The 19,084-nt window shown below is 52.7% G+C and overlaps 4 protein-coding genes across 7 annotated transcripts; 3 read left to right on the forward strand and 1 right to left on the reverse strand.

The window, feature by feature from the left end:
* Positions 1 to 2,651: 2,651 nt before the first annotated feature.
* On the forward strand, positions 2,652 to 9,696 carry LOC131672331 (frequenin-1). 2 transcript variants are annotated; one of them, XM_058949477.1, is made up of 8 exons: positions 2,652 to 2,936; positions 3,087 to 3,442; positions 5,589 to 5,613; positions 6,000 to 6,048; positions 6,120 to 6,209; positions 6,271 to 6,349; positions 6,414 to 6,502; positions 6,568 to 9,696. In XM_058949477.1, the coding sequence occupies exons 2-8, from the start codon at positions 3,379 to 3,381 to the stop codon at positions 6,754 to 6,756; spliced, it is 585 nt and encodes a 194-aa protein (XP_058805460.1). In that variant the 5' UTR covers positions 2,652 to 2,936; positions 3,087 to 3,378; the 3' UTR covers positions 6,757 to 9,696. The 2 variants fall into 2 exon arrangements, with proteins under 2 accessions (XP_058805460.1, XP_058805461.1); XM_058949478.1 differs by having other exon boundaries at positions 3,090 to 3,442.
* A 282-nt stretch (positions 9,697 to 9,978) lies between these two features.
* On the forward strand, positions 9,979 to 12,359 carry LOC131672315 (uncharacterized). The gene is made up of 8 exons (XM_058949455.1): positions 9,979 to 10,094; positions 10,161 to 10,289; positions 10,374 to 10,581; positions 10,677 to 11,149; positions 11,234 to 11,411; positions 11,483 to 11,707; positions 11,778 to 12,007; positions 12,096 to 12,359. Exons 1-8 carry the CDS (start codon positions 10,068 to 10,070, stop codon positions 12,249 to 12,251), a joined length of 1,626 nt encoding a protein of 541 aa, XP_058805438.1. The 5' UTR covers positions 9,979 to 10,067; the 3' UTR covers positions 12,252 to 12,359.
* Positions 12,289 to 15,265, reverse strand: LOC131672317 (zinc carboxypeptidase-like). 3 transcript variants are annotated; one of them, XM_058949460.1, is made up of 7 exons: positions 14,824 to 14,830; positions 14,150 to 14,303; positions 13,310 to 13,825; positions 13,146 to 13,233; positions 12,882 to 13,081; positions 12,724 to 12,808; positions 12,289 to 12,646 (listed from the first exon to the last, which is right to left on the reverse strand). In XM_058949460.1, exons 2-7 carry the CDS (start codon positions 14,294 to 14,296, stop codon positions 12,438 to 12,440), a joined length of 1,245 nt encoding a protein of 414 aa, XP_058805443.1. In that variant the 5' UTR covers positions 14,297 to 14,303; positions 14,824 to 14,830; the 3' UTR covers positions 12,289 to 12,437. The 3 variants fall into 3 exon arrangements, with proteins under 3 accessions (XP_058805443.1, XP_058805442.1, XP_058805441.1); XM_058949459.1 differs by lacking the exon at positions 14,824 to 14,830 and adding an exon at positions 14,534 to 14,604; XM_058949458.1 differs by having other exon boundaries at positions 14,150 to 15,265.
* Positions 15,266 to 16,154: 889 nt separating this feature from the next.
* Positions 16,155 to 18,823, forward strand: LOC131672316 (integrin-linked protein kinase). The gene is made up of 8 exons (XM_058949456.1): positions 16,155 to 16,540; positions 16,622 to 16,761; positions 16,838 to 17,003; positions 17,093 to 17,285; positions 17,357 to 17,437; positions 17,520 to 17,962; positions 18,034 to 18,264; positions 18,335 to 18,823. Exons 2-8 carry the CDS (start codon positions 16,673 to 16,675, stop codon positions 18,479 to 18,481), a joined length of 1,350 nt encoding a protein of 449 aa, XP_058805439.1. The 5' UTR covers positions 16,155 to 16,540; positions 16,622 to 16,672; the 3' UTR covers positions 18,482 to 18,823.
* The last annotated feature ends 261 nt before the right edge of the window (positions 18,824 to 19,084 follow it).

Below are 19,084 nucleotides of genomic sequence, written 5' to 3' on the forward strand. Positions count from 1 at the left end.
AGCGTTCAAAAGTAAAGGCTATAGCCCGGACTTGTTTTGCAAGCTTTATATTCGGGCGTGTTTGATTGTTCGAAAAAAGTAAGAAGCATGGAATAGCGAGTGGTCATGCATAGAATTGCGAAACGATCATAATTTTGATACAAGCGAGCCGAGGATAATGAACTATTGCAATCTACGCGCGACAACGAATAATCATGAGGATTTGGAAACGATAAAGACAATATCTAAGAAGATTGAGCTACGGGTTCATGGTGCCAGCCATTGATTTGTCGGGGGTGACTGGCAACAGTTTGAATTTAATCGTACTCGCATGGCGCAACAAGAGAGAAACGGCCTACGTATACACGCGAGGTGAGAAATAAACAATTCATGCAGGTTTGAGTAGAAAAAGAAAGAGAGAGAGAGTAACAAGGCTTGAAAATAGTGGTGAAAATTCGGAAGTAGCTAAGGACAAGAGCTGACAATGAATCACTGGCATAGTCCTTAAATGCGGCTTACCACGTTCCCTACTCAACCTACTAAAGCAGTGTTCGTATATGCGATACTGACTTTCCCTCGGCTTTCTCTCCCCTTACCACTAATCCTATTACGAACATTGCTTCCTGCCACATCGCAATGATCCAGGCAATTAATCGTCACTTAACTGTAGGCGTGACGCCAACATTTTTTACGTTTGCTCGTTTCACGATTGCACGTTGTTTTCATCTTCTTTTACTTTTTTAAATAAGGGGGAGGCGAGTTTCCTGCCCGACACGACGCGAAAGGACACGCGAAGCTGATGTAACAGAGGCAGGATTGTGAGTCGGCGGGCACATCTGCGTGGATACATCTCTCGACGATTCTATCGCGTCGAGCCTTGTTCTTGTTCAAACTAAATTTACACGGAACTGTGATTGATCGATCGTGTCTGATATGACGCAGGGAATTGGTAAGTAGGCCACTGTATCTACGCGGAAGACTTGTCAAGTGGACGCGCGCGAATAATAACTGCAGGGAGTTTCGGAAGGATTTGTCGCGATGAAAATACACGTTGAAAGCAAAGCGCGGTTGATTTGACGCAGTAACAATCGAGCGCTAAAGAATCTGACGGAAAGGCACCTACGGCGTACTCGCTGGTCTCCCTGATGGTGATCATGTTTTACGTGTCGTTTATGCCGTGGGTGCTGCAATGGACAACAAAGAGACTACCTAAATCAATTGGCAGCAGCGTCCCTAGCGCGGGGAACTGGAGCAGTACTTGAGCAAAAACCGGTTGCAAAGTTCGTGCTGGCCGATCGACTGAGCCGGGCGGTGTTGTGCCGACCGGTCTGCACACTCACGGCCACGATACTAGCACCGGCCAGCTTCCTGGTCCACCTGCCCAACGCATTCCGCGACTGCCTGCTGACCGGTGGCCCCATCAACCAGCGCCGGTACAACGCGCCGCTGCCGATACAGTCCAGCTTCTCCCGAGTAACCAGTCCTCATCCGCTGGTAGCTCGAGGCGTTTACGGGGTGGGTGCGACGCTGCTGACAATCACGCTCGATCTGCGCATCCTGCTAGTCTACCAACGCTCGTGTTGGCGCCTGAGTACAGCCTCAGCGAGGACAACTACGGCCAGCCGTCCTATTGACGGGATACGAGCGAGTGTCTCGGATGCTCGCAGTCGAGCGGTCAAGGTAAGCAAGATCCGGCCGGAGTGCGCCGCGAGCGGCGATAGCACCCGACTGACCCACTTCGAAAATTTTTCTGGCGCGACCTTGCGTCTTTCTATCTTTAGGCGCGCATCCCCCTTATCGATCTCCACCCGCGGCAGCGGGCCGCTCCGCCTCGCCTCCTCGTCGTCTCGCTCGTCGGCTCGCGATATGGCCAGACGCCCGATCGGACGACGGCGACGCGCGGCAGCAAGGTCGCACCGTCGGCCAAGCTGCGACGCGAGCGGGGGGTTCGTTAACCGGCAGCGCTGCCGCGCCTATAGCCGCGTACGCAAATACGGAGCACGCGTGATCGATCGACTCGTTTCGCGGTTGTGTTTGCTCGAGCTGCGCGAGATAACGCATCGGCGCTGGCCCGCCAGAGCTCACAGCCTGTACACACCGCGCCTCTGGCTGCTAGCCCTTGCTCTCTCCCTCGCTGTCGCGCCTTGATCGTTCGACGGCTCGGCACTGCGACGGGCGCGGCTCCTTGGCCGAGGCGCTCGCGCGGAAGTGGACGAGGGCGTTCGAGCCGCCGAGTCGTTCGTCACCGAGCGACAGGCGCGCGGATCATTCGGAGGAGAAGTAGGCGTCGGCAAGTTCAGGGTTGCGTGGTCAAAGGCTCGCAGCGGATACTGCGCAGCGAGACCGCGAGTCGACGGCGGGCGAAGAGAGCGAGGAGCAACAGTGGGCCGTCACGAGGGACCGCGGCCCTGCGGGGCTCGGCCGGCGGGTCGATAGAGGCGACCGCGGTTGCATCCCTCTCCCACTGCCGCGGCCGCTCTGCGTGTGCAGCTCGGCGAGATTCGCCGGCTGGCGCGTGGGCGTCCGAGCGCACGCCGAGCTCTACCACTGGTCGCGGCGGCCCTCGCTCGGGCTGCCGGAGGCCGCTCCGCACCGTCGGCGACGACGCACTGGCGAGTCGGCGTCGCTGGCCCGTCGCAGTCGACACGGGCGGCGACGCAGCGTCGGCAGGGCCGCGAGTCTGCGCGCTCCGGGGGCGGCGGGCGCGACGGCACGGTGCGGCGAGGCGCCTCGGCCGCGGCCGCTCAGTCCGACGCCCAGCGCCGCGACGCTATGACGTCAGCGCGCCGCCCGCTCGCCAGCCGTCCGACCGAGCCGCTGCTGCCGTCGCCGCGCCTGCTGCCACTGCTGCGCCCACGACTCATGAATGGGAAGCCGTCCGAGGCTCGGCGCAGCCTGTCTCCGCGAGTGCCTTGCCCTCCCGGCGTGCTCCGGGGTTAAGCGCCGCGTCGAGCCAGGTATCGCCTTGTCGCACTGCTCTCCCTTTCTCCGACCGTCAGTCCGTCCGCCTCTCTCTCTCTCTCTCTCTCTCTCCGCCTCGGCGCCGAGCGAGCGCCGTCCTCTGTCGCTCGACGCCCTCACGCCTCGCCGACTCTCCTCTGTTGTAGCAGAGCTGTGGGTCCGCGGCAGGCCAGCCGCATAACGCGGTTCCGACCGCGAACTCAGGCCTGCGGCAGTGTGTGCGCGAGCCGCCAGCTGGGCCACTCGTTGCCGCGACTGGGCGACGGGCGCGGCGAGCCTTTATTTTTAAACGAGCGCAGCGCAGCCGCTGACACGCAGCCAAGAGAGTATAATTAAGAGGCACGGAGAAAAAAGAGGCTTCGAGCGAGGTTCGAGCAGCAGAGCGAGGCGATCAGCAGGCCGGCCGCAGGCCGACGACGAGCTGGCGCCGCAGCCAAGATGGGCAAAAAGAACAGCAAGCTCAAGCAAGACACCATCGACCGATTGACCAGCGACACGTACTGTGAGTACGCATGCACGCGCGTAACCGTGCCGCGGGGGCTACGTCGGAACGCGGCCTGTGTGCGCTCGTGGCCTTGCCCCCCCCCCCCCCCCCCCCCGCGTTATTGGGTACGCGCGATTCCGTAGGGCCGCCGACTCTCGGTCCGATTGATCGGGCCGCGGTGCGTCGTACCCGCGCCACTTGTCCGCGCGCTCGATCGCGAGCCACGCACCGATCCGCGCCGTCCACCGCGGAGCCGATCGCGCGCGCCGCCGTGGCCACTCCGCAGGCTATACTTTATTCATCGGGCTCGCTTAACTCCACCCGTTCCGCCGAGTACCACTCGACTGTACTCTCTGCTTTGCCTTTTTCCCTGGTGGCCTCTCGGTCCCTTTATTCGATCAATAGAGGCTGTTTAGCTGACAGTCCTCGCGCCTCCGCGACTCGAGCGCGCGCCCCTTCAGTGGAGTAGCACCGAGTTCGGTCGGGCGGGCTGCTAAAGCGCAAACTTTGCGGCGGCGGTCTAGTTAGCGCCCGTACGCTTAGCTTCGTGACTCGGCCGTGTGTACGGCGAGTCCAATCGATATACCTATAGCGGGCCGCTTCGAGGCGATGCTGGCCCGTTAAAAATGCACAAGTGCGTCGCGAGCGCGCCTCGCCCGCGCCGGCCGAGTGCCAATTCTTCGGAACTCACGTCCGGCGAGCTTTTAATTTGCGGCTCGCGTCGGCATTCGAAGGGTCGAGCGAAGCGCCCAATGACAAAGAGCGTTTTTGGCCGCGGTCGGCGCGTCGCGGACACGGGATGAGCGAGGTCAGTGCAGTGGAGTACAGGAAGCCCGAGGAGGCTGGCTCCGGCTCTGATCGAGCGAAAAGACTTCGGGGAGCTCGGGTAATGGCTCGACGGCAGTCTCGCGTCTAGCAAATCTCGTTCGGTCGGCGATTCGGCTTCAGTGGTGCCTCGTCGACGACGTCGCTTGAGAACCCGGCGCGCGGGTGCCGTCGAAGCTGGTCGGAGCGACGGGCGCGATCGGACAAATCGGAAATCGAGAACCAAGCCCGGCCGCGCCGGCTGCAGCTGGCGTGCCGAGAGGATCGATAGAGGTGTAGCTGCGGCGGCCGCGTGGCGCGCCACGCATTCGCAATTGCGTTTCCGTCGCATTGCGCAGCGACCTACGTCACGGGGTCCCCAGCCGAGGCGACGGCTCGCTCTTTCGGCAGAAGCTGCGAGCGCCCGATCGACCGCTCGCCGTGAGCCCCGTCCGTTGCTCTCGCGCTAACGCGGCTCAACGGGCCGGTCGGTCTGCCGCCGGCCCGCGATGACTAGCATTCGACGCGGCGCGGCGCGCCTTCCGAGCTTTCGACCGATCGTCGACGGCCTATGAGCGCCCGTCAATGTGGCTTTCGGCCGCGAGCTACCATACGCGGCGTAACGAGACGTCGTCGCGGCACCCTCGATCGATCGACCTCTCAGGTGTGCTGTTGCGTGGAGCCGAGGCTCCGTCGTCTCGGCTCGTCGACTTTGTCGTCGTCGACGTCGTGATTGCAAGCTCACCCGTGCTCGGGGCGATTTATTTGCGGATCACGTGCGCGCGGGAGCGGCGCACTCTACCGATACTGCCGACGGCCAGGCAGCCGTTCCGTCAACGCGGGACCCGTGCACGCCGACAGCTCGGCGCACGTGGCGCGACAAACGCGCAGTAGGCTTCGTCCTCGATCCGACCGTGCTCGTCCGTCTCCGCCTTGTCAGCGTAGATCTTTGAAGAAAAGCGCGGCGCGCCGCACGTATTCATGCGCAGAGCCAATTTACCAGCCCTTTGTGCTCTCGCCGGGGGACGTAAATCCGAGAGCTCCACGGTCATTTATCGCGAATCAGAGCCAACCGAGTTTCGCTCTTTGCCTGGCTTATGCGTTTTTTTTTTTATCGGCGTTTTGCCGTGGCGCGTGCCTTGCATTTTTGTCGCGAAGAACCTCGAGCTTCCTTTCGCGGGAGCCGACGGCTGCCCGTGTGCGGAGATCGATCACATCGGCGAATCACAGTCGCGCTTGGCGGGTAACGAGCGAGACCCGTGAAGTCCGCGTGCCGACTGGCCGGAGAACGGCGTCGACGACAAAGCCAGACTGCGAGGATATATTCCGGATTAACTCGCTCTATTTTGTCCTGTTGCAGTCACCGAGAAGGAGATTCGGCAGTGGTAAGTCCGCGGCCCTGTAGAGCCGGGCCAAAGGAGAGGCGGTTCGCAACGCGGCGCGACGCGAGCGCGCGGTCGGTCCAGTCGTCTCGCGAGGACCGCCAGCCGGCGACTCGGTCGGTCGGTCGATCGAAAGCTAACGGCTGCGCTTGGAAACGCTCGAACGCTCGACCAGCCCCTTGCCCTTGCCGAGCCTCGCCACGGCCACGGGTCCGCGGGCGGGGGAGGGGCCGATCAGCACGCGAAGCTTCCACGACTGCGACCGAAGGAGCGCTCGCGGCGCGCGCGCGCTGCGACACGACAGCGCGAGAGCGCGCCTCTCCTTTGGCCCAGCGCGGCGGCCGCTCTGACCGCCTTGCTTTCTCGTGGGCGCGCGCCGCTGCTCGCAGGCACAAGGGTTTCCTGAAGGACTGCCCCAACGGACTGCTCACCGAGCAGGTGAGTGTAAGCGGCGCGGCCGCCGCACGCGCGCTCGTGCCCCGCTGGATTGCTTGACGCGACTGTTGCAGGGCTTCATCAAGATCTACAGGCAGTTCTTCCCGCACGGGGATCCGTCCAAGTTCGCCTCGCTGGTCTTCCGGGTGTTCGACGAGAACCACGTGAGTATGACGAGCGCGCGCCGCGCTCGAGCGAAGCCCGACTGGCCAACCGTGCTTGCAGGACGGCAGGATCGAGTTCGAGGAGTTCATCCGGGCGCTGTCGGTGACGTCGCGCGGCAACCTGGACGAAAAGCTGCACTGTGAGTGGGCCCACGCCCGGCCTCGTAGCCAACTCGCTGCCGCAACGCGGCCTTGTGCTTTCAGGGGCGTTCCGGCTGTACGACGTGGACAACGACGGCTTCATCACCCGCGACGAGATGTACAACATCGTGGACGCGATCTACCAGATGGTGGTAAGTGGCGAGCGCGGCGGCGCGACGCTGGCGAGGCCGAGGTTGACGGGTGCTCTGGGTCGCAGGGCCAGACGCCGCAGGCCGAGGACGAGAACACGCCGCAGAAGCGGGTGGACAAGATCTTCGATCAGATGGACAAGAACCACGACGACAAGCTGACGCTCGAGGAGTTTCGCGAGGGTAGCAAGGCCGACCCACGGATAGTGCAGGCACTGTCTCTCGGCGGGCCTCCTCCCTCCGCGGACGGCTCATAACTCTCTCGCTCGTTAGCTTGCCGTTGCGCTCGCCGCCGCAGCGCCCCCCGTCGCTCGCGGACCGCAATGCAGCATCCGCCCGCTCTGCCGCGGGCGCGCGCCGCCTGCCGCACTCGGCGCCCGGTGCACTGCCGCTGCGGCCGGATCCCGCGCGGTCGTCTCGGCTGACCGCGCGCGCGATACGCTTTACTCGTTTGCCGAGAGAGAGAGAGAGAGAGAGAGAGAGAGAGAGAGAGAGAGAGAGAGAGAGAGAGCGAGAGAGGGGGGCAGCGGAAGGGCGCGCGGTCGCGTTATAAGCGTCTCTCGTCGGCAGCACCGCGCGGTCGATATATCGAGCAGGCCAGATCGTCGAATCGCACGCCCAAGCCTTCTCGCGCTCTCGCGTTTCTCGTCTGGCTTTTGCTTTGGAGCCGCGCTTTCCCACCCGTCCGCCCCACCCCCTCTCCCCTATAGCGCGCAACGAGCGTCGCGGGAAGCGCCGCGATTGGCCTTATTGGCAGTCCATCTCGCCGAGGGAAGACTGCTCGCACGTGCGCGCGAGGCAGTGGGCTTTCCGTCCGTGGTGCGGTCGAGTCGGGCCAATGTGCCGGCTCGTCGTTGCTCCCTTTCGATCGATAACCTCTCTCCTACTCTCTCTCTCTCTCTCTCTCTTACTCTCTGTCTTTTAGCAGCTGCCTCGAGAGGCAACAGCCACCCACGGCTTATCGAGAGCTTGCAAAACGCTCGAGCATCGCTTTATCCGCTTCTCATCGGCTTGTCGAGCATGCACGCAATGTCCGCGCGCGCCGCAGACGCGAACAAATAAAACTTGTTGCACGGACAATTGCTGTTCGCCGGATAAAATGAAAGCAGAGTAGTCGTTATATTGAATATATACATAAATATTGTTACATCGCGTCATCGCGTTATATACAACAGTTGAATAATATTATACCTAGTTGGCTGTTTTTACGCACGCGCAGGCAATCCGTTTGCTCGTTCTGTTATCGTCGAGTTAAGATGATTATTTTTCATAATGAAAGCACAATCAATATACATTACGAAACTCTGGTACCGATATACAGATGCTAGAACGACGAGCTTTTATCCAGCCTACGTACCGCGCACGTGCGCATTTGTCAATTTGCAAGTTTTTCCTGAACGCCACGTCAACCCTCTTCTCTATATATGTACGTAATAAAGGCGCGCCAAGCTATATCTGTCTTTTTCACACGGCTTGCCAGTCTAGCAATAAAACTTTCGCACTCTCGTTGCTGGAATCGATGTAGGAGCGAAGAAGAGACAAAAAGTAAATGATAAAATAAAAGAAGATTTTGCACTCTTTCGTAGACTTAGCACCGTTCGAAATTCTGTCTTGGGAATTTCCGCTGGCAAAGCTCGCGCTCGATTTTCTATATCCAGTTTTGAAGCATGCCGAGCTTCGTTTGTTACTTTGACGCGCTGCCCGACGAAAGTACTCGAGCGCGTGAACTACGCGTAGACGATATATCTCGAAAGGTTTTTACAGTTTTCAACGAGACGTATCCTAGAAAGTTGGCGTATATCTTAGAACGTATGGCGAAGCCGCTCGTGCGCGCATCTGCAGCTTGTATCGACTCGGGAATCGGTTCCTATACGACTCGACGGAGCCCGACTATCGACTTTCGACTAGCAAACTATCTTCGCTGTTGGATATGCTTTAATTCGGCTCTGCACCACGATTCTCTGGTAGACCGCTTGGAATCTCTCGGCTGTGCGTGCTCTGCGTCGCGAGTACGCGAGGCGAGTGCGTTCCCAAGAGGCAGCTCAGCCGCGCCGCCGCACGGGCATGCCACGTTGTTGTTGTTCTTCGGAGTGGACGAGCTGCAAGCAATCGGCGCAGAGTTATTAATTAATCCTAGCTGTAATTACACTTAATACTTGTATGGACGGCACCACTCGGCCGCAAACTATAATCTCGACGAATCTCGGCTATGCCCGACGGTGTAGCTTTAGCGCGTAGTCCGCTCGCAAGCTGCAATCTTCAGCGATTTCCGCCTCACCTATCCACACGCTCACTTACGATCTAATTAAACGGCATTACCCTTACGCGCCTATCTACATATATCTATCTACATATACACGTGCACATATACCATACATTCCTAATGATCTTCACACGCTCGCTATATTTTACAAACTTTCTGTGATAATTATTAACAATCAATAAATGATGGCGCGTCGTGTCCGAGAAGCGAGACGAAGTGTTATTTGACGACATGCCAACGCTGCGATATGCCTTTTTGCAAACTATCCGACGGACCCGGCGCTCGCGCTCGTTCGCATCTTATACTTTCGCCAAATCCAATGCCACTGGGACGGAGTTCGGACAGCGCCGCGCACCGACGTCCAAGGCACGGCGCTGCGGCTCGATTGATCGACCGTCGCGGGACGAACAGCGTGGAAACGCGCGGAAATTGACTATTGTCGCTGATGTTACGTGCGCCGCGGCCGCGTCACGCTCGTGCGTGCGCTCGAACGGCGCGCGGCGCGTCCAGGCTCGAGTAACGCCAGTCATCGGCGCGCACCATGCGTCACACTCCGATACTCGAGCTATACCAAGGAGAGCAAGAGGGAGAACGCGCACGTAAGAGGTAAAGTTCGATCGATGCCGCGCGAGGAAATCTGGCCGAAGCGACGAAGGCTATGTCTTGCTAAGAGATAATCGTTAAAGAAAAAGAAAAAAAGAAAATAATTGAAACGGAGATAATCGTTCTAGTTTGTTACGCTGGTCCGTTGCGTGCTGCGCCTTGTACAATTGCCAGGATTTCGACGATGAAAAATATATGACAAACAGTATATCTTTGAATGTTGCTCGTTTTCACGAAATTATTACGCGCATTGTTATTTTATATGGTTCCATACATTTTTTCTAAGCAATATCGTATTACGGTATGGAGACATTAATAAAATAATTTTAAGCCAATCACAACCCACGTGTCGTGCTTTATTCACACCTCCCCCCATCCAAATCCTCACACGCGAGATCGTCGTCGAAGCGATTATTTGTCACGGCTGATCGTAAAATCGCCTTACATCATCAAGTATACGATGCTCTGAACGTAAAATTGCATAAGGCGAAATGACAGCTAGTATTTCTTATAGTTTGTCCAAATTGTTGGGTGAACGCATGCAATCGCGTTCTCTCGTAGAGGGGATAATTTGCTGGCATCTGCTTCAACTATCCTATAACTGGTCCGCGCCAGTCCGCCTGCTGTTATTCGCCGTTTAAACTTGGACACCAAATCATTCGCCGCGGACAAGTAGTGCGCTGACATTGATCAAAAGTCATAATGGTGTCCGACGATGGCGCCGGAAAAGTGAGTTTGACCGCTATCGCTTCGCAATTACACAGACGTTCGCAACATTTTCTTTTGCTTTCGCAGCCCTCGAAAACGTTTTACATCGAAAACAACATAATTAAAGGAGTCAAAACGAAATTCGATTCATCGGCGACTGGCGTTGGACCATTGATCATGAAAGTTTTTAATGACAAACCAAATGTCGTGGCGCAAGTACTCTTCTTTATCTTTTGATTGTCCACTCGATACTCTGCTTCGAGCCTGTTACTCTTTGTTTCTTTTTTGCGCCATTCCAAGATCGAGGTAGAAACCGGAAAGCACACTACTTATCAAGAAATGAAAGAGAGGAGCATTCGGTGTGCGCTGTGGCTGCTCAAGCAAAACGTAGGAAGCGGCGACGTCGTCACTATTTGTACGCACAACCACTTGGATTCTTATGTTCCGTGCATCGCCACATTTTTCGTCGGCGCGATTTACAATCCCTGGCATCACGAAGTCACTTTGAGTAAAGTCAAGCGACGCAAACGTACCGATGTCGAAGAAAAAGCAGAGCTTTAAAAAAATGTTCATGGATTTTGCATTTTTTTTTGGTGGTTTTAGAAACAGCTCGACACTTGATGAGTTTGACCAGGCCAAAAGTTATTTTCGCGTGCGAAAGCGCTGTCGAGGTGCTGAAGGAGGCTGCTCGGTTGGAAGGGGTCGAAGCGAAAATGGTTGTGTTTGAGAAACACCTCGAATTGAAAACCTTGAAAGACATCATGAGGCTGCAAACGAACGAAGAAGTGGAAACATTTAAGTTGCCGGAAATCAAAGATCCATCGGGAATCGCTATGATATTGTTTTCGTCGGGAACGACTGGCTTGCCGAAAGGCGTTGCGCATTCTCACAGGTCCCTTTATAGAAATACCAGCTCGTTTGGCGCGATGGACGATTCGAAAACCCTTTGGTACTCGTCTCTGTATTGGATCAGCGGGACGTTCTGTCTGCTGCGCTCGACGCTGTGCGCTGCAACGCGCATCCTCCACGCAAATTTCGATGCCGTGGAAACTTGCAAAGTTATCGAAAAATACAAGGTATGATTGGCTGGCCAAGAGATCAAGTATCATTAATAATCGCAGGCTTTGGTTCTACCGTTGAGCTTATGTGATTTCGCGCAGGTCGATTGGTTCTTTGTGACACCAGTCATGATGATTGATTTCTGCAAATCAAAATCCCTCAAGAAGCATAAGCTCGATTGTTTGAAAGTCGTTCTTACTGGTGGCTCAAAAGTGAGCAGACCTATATTAAAGGAATTCAAAGAAAGCCTGCCCAACTGCGCGGTCGCCCAAGCTTATGGTAATGCGTTTAGATCCATTTCAACGCGTAACAATACTTCGCAAAGCAACTTTTCCGTACGTTTGTCGAAGGTATGACCGAGTTGGGAGGAGTCGTTAGCGCTCAAACAAAGGACTGCACGAAAATTGAGTCCGTGGGATTCGTCATTCCAAACATGCAGCTCAAAATCATTGACGAGCTTAGCAACAAGGCGCTAGGTCCGAACGAGGTTGGAGAAATGTGTGTGAAATCGGACGATAAGATGCTCTGCTATTACCGTAACCCAGAAGCTACGAAAGCGACGATTGACGAGGACGGTGGGAACGGGCTGATGGCGCAAGCTTCGAACCTGCCGTCGCACTCTAAGCCACCATTTCGTTGTTGCAGGCTGGATACACACGGGAGATAGGGGCTACTACGCCGAGAACGGCGAGCTGTTCATCGTTGACAGAATCAAGGAAGTGATGAAATTCCGTGGACACCACGTCTCGGCTATTGAGATCGAAGAGGTCCTGTTGCGTCACCCTGACGTTATAGAGGCGGCTGTGGTGCCGGTCCCTCACGACACTGATATTGAGCGCCCAATGGCCTTCGTTAAAAAGATAGCTGCGTCGAAGGTACAATAGCTTTCTCTTCTTTTCCACGAACGCTGTCCAACGGCAAAGGGGCCTTCTGATCGTTCGCCATTGCGGCTTTCCAAACTAGGTGACAGAAGAAGAGCTGGTCGAGCTGAGTTCTGAGCTCGGGACCTACAGGAAACTTTGGGGAGGTGTAAAATTCATCGAGGAGATACCGCACACCGCGTCCGGCAAAGTATGTCGCAAAGAACTGAAAGAAATGGCCAAGCTTTGCAGCCAATAAAGTTTTTGCGCTCTGTGAATTATTCACGTCGGTGCGTGGGTCGTCGTGTGACATTTGGATACTCTGGATACGGTAATAAATGCAAGCAGGCCAGAGCGTTGCACAGTTTGAACGCGGTTTTATTGGGAAAGGTTTGATTGTGTCGGACGCGAGAGGAGGCGAGCGCACGCGCGCAAAGGCCGATTATTAATCGGACTCTGGTTTGGGGTAGCCGAACCTGATGGCCTCCTTGAACATGGCGACGAGGGAGTCCACGACCTCCTGGCCGTTGGGAATGATTTGATCCGCGGGCAGGACGAAGCCGTGCCGGCCGGTGTCCCTCAACTCGTAAGTGAAAGAAACGGGCACATTGAGAGTGGCCTTGGCCCAGTCCATCGAGCTTCCGCTGGCGACGTCTGCAACGGGAAGCCCCTTGGCATGAATCGGCCTGCTCTGCCGAGCCGCGCGCCCGACTCGCTTGGGGATTACTTACAGATAGCCTCGGCGATATTTCCGTGGGAGTACTTGGTGCCGTAACGCTCCGCGAGGGCACTGATGGCTTTGAGACCCATGGCGTACTGAATGGCGGAAAAACGACGAGCGTTAGTGGTCGCGTCGGCGCGAGCGTCAAGTCAAAAGCAACGATCTCACGGATTCGTCGTAGTTGTCGAGGTGCTCCTTGGTGTGGCCGTAGGGGAAAAGCAGCAGCTGGGAGTAGCTGTGGAAGGAGATGTAGGCGAAGAGGCGCTCGATGCCCTTGATGTACTCGGACATGCTTCTGGTCTCGATCTCGGAGAAAGGAGCTCTTCCGGCGTAGGTCTCGGAGCAGGGGTTGCTACTCGCGCCACCGCCTGCACAGCAGATTATCGACAACGAGAATCGTAAACGGAGAGGGAGAACGCGACCGAAACGTACTCATCCACTTGTAGCCCCAGTTGCGGTTGGCGTCGGCTCCCTGGCAGAACAGGCCGCTCTTGGACAGGGTCTTGCGCCACAAGCGGTTCTGCGGATGAACAATGGTCGGAACGGTTAGGCGAGCAGACGACGCGGACCACCGCGGGGGGGCAGAGCTTGCGTACGGTGGTGTGCGTGTAGACGTATCCATCGGGGTTGAAGCTGGGGAACATGTACCAGTCGTGGGCCTCGGCGAGCTCGCGCACGCTAGGCTCCTGGCTGGTGAGCAGCTCGTTGAGCAGGTAGGTGACGGTGGCGGGCGAGATCCACTCGCGGGCGTGGATGCCGCCCTCGACCAGCACGGCCGGCTTGCCCTCGCCGAAGCTCAGCTTCACGCCCTTGATCTGGCGGCCCTGGTAGCTCTTGCCGCCCACCACTACCTGCACCTTGTCCGGGTACTGGGCGGCCATCGAGTCCAGCCACTCGTAGATCTCGTCGAGAGTGTGGTAGCGGTTCCAGCCAAAGCCGGCCTCGCGGGTCAGCGGGTTCTCCTCGTCGATCAGCCGCTGCACGTTCGACACGTAGCTCTCGTAGCGCATGTCCAGCTCGTCCATCAGTCCGACGAAGTCGCTCAGCTGGCCCGGGGCCACCATCACGTCCGCCGCCCGGAACAGCTCGCTCGGTCCGCTCCAGAACGAGTACTGCCGACGGACAAGCGCTTAGTCCCTGGATCGGCGCTCCAGCCGCCTCGCGAGAAAGCTCGCGGAATGTAGAACGCTCGCTCGGATTGGATTTCCGCGGAAAGTGCCTTTCGCCAGAGCGCCCGTCGGCAGAGCTATGACAAAGCGATCCGAGGCCAGTTTTTTCGCCGTGCCGCGAGTTGCTCGGACTTCCGGTCGTTACGCCGCGTCGGCTCGGCAAAATCTCTTTCTTGCGGGCATCGAACGAGCCAATTACACGCCGTCGCCGTCGCTTTTACGATCCGTCCGCTACCAATTAAAACTTGCTCGCCTCTCTCTACTTACGCCCTCGTTCTGCTCCTCCAGCTGCTTCAGAACTTCCAGCTGCTCGGCCGATGAAGGTATCACTCGGAATACCTGGTAGTTCTCGAACGAGACTTTTTCGGCCACGGCAAGGGCTAGCAGCCCGACGAACGCCAATTTCCCCAGCATTTCGTCTCTGAAACAAGCCATTTTCACGCATATACGTTAAAGACGCAGCCTTTCTCGATGAAACCATCAGTCGAGCGAGTGGCCAAGAGGGCTCGCTCCTCCATTCTCGACTCGGCGCAGTCACGTTCAATTAGTCCGACAATAGCGCCCGTCAAAAGTTACTCGAGGTCGCAGTGCTGTATGGAAAAGCAAGAGAGAGCGCGTAGCGTGAAAATTAGGTTGGCAAGCAATAGTTACCCTTTGTCGAGCGTGGGAGATGAAGTTGTGAGCGGCGTGATCTTGCACCGCCGCTATTTATCCGAGTCGTCCCCACCGCTCGCCGTAGAACATATTGCCGGCCGCGTGTGCGCCCGTTTGTCGGCTTCGCTTTATAATTATTTAACGAGAACCAATCGACATTGATTTTCTCGCGCTCGACCGTGCGCTTTAATCGAATAACGCATTCCTCGCCGTATTATCAAGATCGATTCGCGAGCCCGGCCGACCGATGCGCGCGATAGCCTCTATTCGCGGAATCAAAAGCTCACCTGTCAGTCGCCGACATGCGACTTTGATTCGTGCACCTCGATAAGGCTTGCCGATCGCTCCGACAACGCGATGCATCGGCGTCGCGGACGCCCTCCGAGGTGAGAAGCAATCAATATGCAAACAAGTTGATTTCGAGAGAGACGGTCGCTCGATATGCAAACCAGCAGCGATAATTCCGCGGCGATAAATGGCAATCTCGTCTGTTTCGTTGAAATTCCGAGCAGGTACGCTGCGCAGTCGTCGGTCCGTTCACGATAGCAATTCTCATCGCGTAGTAATTAGCCACCTTCACTGTGTACTGGATACTCGTATTGCCTAGGGTTTCGTCAAGCTAATCCCACCTTTTATCGCGTTGCACAAACGACGCATAGACAGCTCGGGCCCATAACGCGACGTATGTTGTGACGCAGTCAAAGATGGTTCTTCTTCATCGTCATCCAGGAAAATGTAAACTGTCTTTCAATGATATTTTTCTATCAGGCGCCCTTGTACTCGCTTGATAAGCTGTTTCGTGTGCCAAATACAAATAGATGCTGGTAGCTTGTCCCTGACTTTGTCTCGACGTTCCTCGTGTCAATATGCTTACATTTACAGGTGCGATGGACGTCCATATTCCAGCGAGCCTACGAAAATCAACAGCAAACATTCTTCTGTATTGCAGAGCCGGACAAAAATTTTGCGGTTGCACAATTGCAAGAAAAGCAGCCTTTAATTAGCTATCAAATAAGAGTCTTTGTTCTTGATACGTGGGTGCATAAGATATAGATACATCCATATACACATTCGTTTGACCTACAGAAAATCTGCTCATATAAATATAATAGTATAGATAAAAAAAGCGATTGAGACAATTCCATACAGTTGCGATACGATAGGTTTTCTTTTCAAATAATGCATATGTCGCTTTGCCAAATATGTATTCCTAAAATATTAGATTAACGCTTATAAAAAAGTCAAACTCGACAATTTTTTTTCATCGCTAAAAAAAATCATTGACATTGATAATTGAATTTTTCACTGGTCTTATCAAATGTTTAATTGTTTCCATGTCGCAAATTTCAATTACACAAGAATTAAGTATCTAAACCTCAGAAATTCAAAAAAAAATAGCGTTTGATTGACTTTCTATACTTTCCGACTAAAATCGGAAACAGGGCGACCTCTGCAGGTACTTCTTGAACTACAATACTTGGCGTAGGCGGATAACGTAAGCTCACTATACATATTTTCCGTGTGTGTGTTTGTATGTGCAATATATGTATGTACTATAGCATACAGCTAACGCGAGCATGTAAGGAGGCAATACTTGTGTACGGTAAACACGCGTACGACTGTTATCTCCATAAACAGAAATGAGACTTTGTTCTCAATGATCTTCGTCTCTTGGCTTGGCAAGAGCAATCCCGTGAACTTTGATTGATCCTCCGACAACTTTTTGTTGTCAATTAACAGTGTCGGTCATTTAATTTTGTTTCAATCGTACATTTTATTAACTGACTGCAGTTAACAGAGACGGCTCAATACAGAACGAATTTTGGGAGTGGCAGTGAAGCAAGTAATCTTAAAGTAGAATAAATGTAAACATTCGGGAGCAGTTGTATTTTTGAAAAAATCATAGCGTCTTGCGGATAAAATACTCGAGTTTTTACGAGTATTGTCGGATATAATTTACGAGAATACGAGAAGATTAGATATTACAAAACATGGTTTATTTTGGTATATGACGTACATACTAAGCTGGCATTCTCCATTAGTCTTCCCATAAGCGCTTATTTATAGTATCGCGTGGTGTTACAGTAAGATTACAGTTTCAGTAAATACTTTAGCTGTAGTGTTTTCAATTGCAAAATGGAGGATATTTTTCAATGGTGCCGGGAAAACAATGCGATGCAAGTTCGCGTTTGGTTAGACGATACAGAGAATGACATGAACCAGGGGTAAGCATAAAATTACCAAGTGAAACATCTTTCAAATAATCGTAAGCTTTTTTTATTGGCTTTATTTATTTCACAGAGATGATCATGGATTCAGTCCTCTTCATTGGTGCTGTAAAGAGGGCCACACAAAACTAGCAGAACTACTTGTTAGCAGAGGAGGTCGAATCAATGCTACGAATAGGGGAGATGATACACCCTTACATTTAGCTGCTGCTCATGGCCATAAGGATATTGTTCAATTGGTATAACTCAAACAGTGTCCAATTGATTAAACATCTAATATAATAATAATCTAATAATTATTTTTCATTTGTGGAACTTTCATTTTTAGTTGCTACGTAATAGGGCAGACGTAAATGTTACCAACGAACATGGTAATACTGCTCTTCATTATGGTTGTTTTTGGGGAGACCAAGCAGTTGCTGAAGAACTTGTAGCTGCTGGTGCTTTAGTATCGATTGCAAATAAAGATGGTGACACTCCATTAGATAAAGCCAGAGGTCCTTTGGCTAAACGATTACATGGTTTGTAAAATAAACAAATATGTTTTACATTGATCTTGGTACTAACTTATAATTTCAATATTAAATTGCAGATATGGCTGTAGAATTTGGACAAGATCTTAAAAAGATCCAATTTAAAGATCAAAGCTGGCTTGGTCTTAAAACTAGAAGTCGTAAGTTAAATTCAATTATTAATATTCAATCTTTTAAATAAGTAAGAAGATATGTTATCGTAGCTTTTGTTTTATTACACAGGTGATGCTACATTATCAAGGCACAAAGGAATAAATATGGCAGATTTGTCTCTACACACTCAATTAGCCGTTTCTCCTAGTGGTGAAACGTGGAGAGGTAGATGGCAAAACAATGACATTGTTGCCAAAATTCTACACGTACGCGAGTGCACTGCAAGAATCTCTAGGGATTTCAACGAAGAATTTCCAAAACTCCGAATATTTTCTCATCCAAACGTACTTCCAGTTTTGGGTTGCGTCAACCAACCTCCTAGGCTTGCCACTGTTTCACAGTACATGGCAAGAGGTAGTCTGCACCGTTTATTGCACGGCGGTACGGGAGTTGTAGTTGACACGGCACGAGCTTTGCGTCTAGCTCTCGATGTTGCGAGAGCTATGGCCTTTTTGCATGGGCTTGAGCGACAGAATAGATGTCGATTCCACTTGAACAGCAAACACGTTATGGTAGGTTAAGAAGCAATGTTAAAATAATGATGCTTGAATATTCCAAAATTATTTTTCATCATATTTTTCAGATTGACGAAGATTTGACAGCACGAGTTAATATGGCAGACTCAAAGTTCTCTTTCCAAGAAATTGGTCGTATATACGAGCCAGCTTGGATGTCACCAGAAGCTCTCAGTAAAAAATCATCGGAAATCAATTTAGAAGCCAGTGATATGTGGAGTTTTGCTGTTTTATTGTGGGAACTTGCGACAAGAGAAGTGCCATTTGCTGATTTATCTCCGATGGAATGCGGAATGAAGGTAATGTAGTTTGCTAGTTGAGTTTTGAAAACGTTTAGTCAACGTCCTTTAAAAACATATTATTCGCTAGATCGCCTTGGAGGATTTACGCGTCAGTATTCCACCCGGGATTTCCCCACACTTGGCAAAACTTATTCGCATTTGTATGAATGAGGATCCAGGAAAGCGACCCTCATTTGACATGGTTGTACCGATTCTTGACAAAATGAAACGTTAAACAACTTCTTAAAAGTCAACGTGATTTGTCGAGTAATTTTTTCGACAACAAATCGAGGAAAATAAGCTTTTTGACTGCCACTATATGATCATAGTGTTCAATATAAAACCGCCTCGAAATATTTTTATAAAACTTTATAAAAATATGCTAATAATGTTAAATTAGTATTTCAATAAGTGCCTATAATCACTGATAGCAAATTTTTAGTAGTTTTTTAATATCAAATGTAATAATCGAATTTATTAACGGTTAGAAGGAAATATACAACTGAAATGATCTTGGAAAGTTATATACACGTTTATATAGAAATGTTATTGTTTTATTTCGTATTGTAATAACAACTGAAAGTATTTTATAATAAATATTTATTTAAAGAATTCATAAAACTCTTGTGTACGCGTGTATTACATTTTGACCAAATACTTAAAAGAACCAATTGAAGCGGAGTAACTTTGTAATTTTCCATATTTGTTTATTTCCTCGAGCAATCTGTAATTATCGTAAATAAATGTCGATGTAACGATAGCGATAAATGGCGAGGAATACATAATACAGCACGTAGCATAGCTTGATTCAGTAACACGACAGCACAACGAGCATCGC

This window comes from Phymastichus coffea, unplaced genomic scaffold (genome assembly GCF_024137745.1).
Source record: "Phymastichus coffea isolate CEN01 unplaced genomic scaffold, Cenicafe_Pcof_1.1 PCOF00148, whole genome shotgun sequence".
Classification (NCBI taxonomy): domain Eukaryota; kingdom Metazoa; phylum Arthropoda; class Insecta; order Hymenoptera; family Eulophidae; genus Phymastichus; species Phymastichus coffea.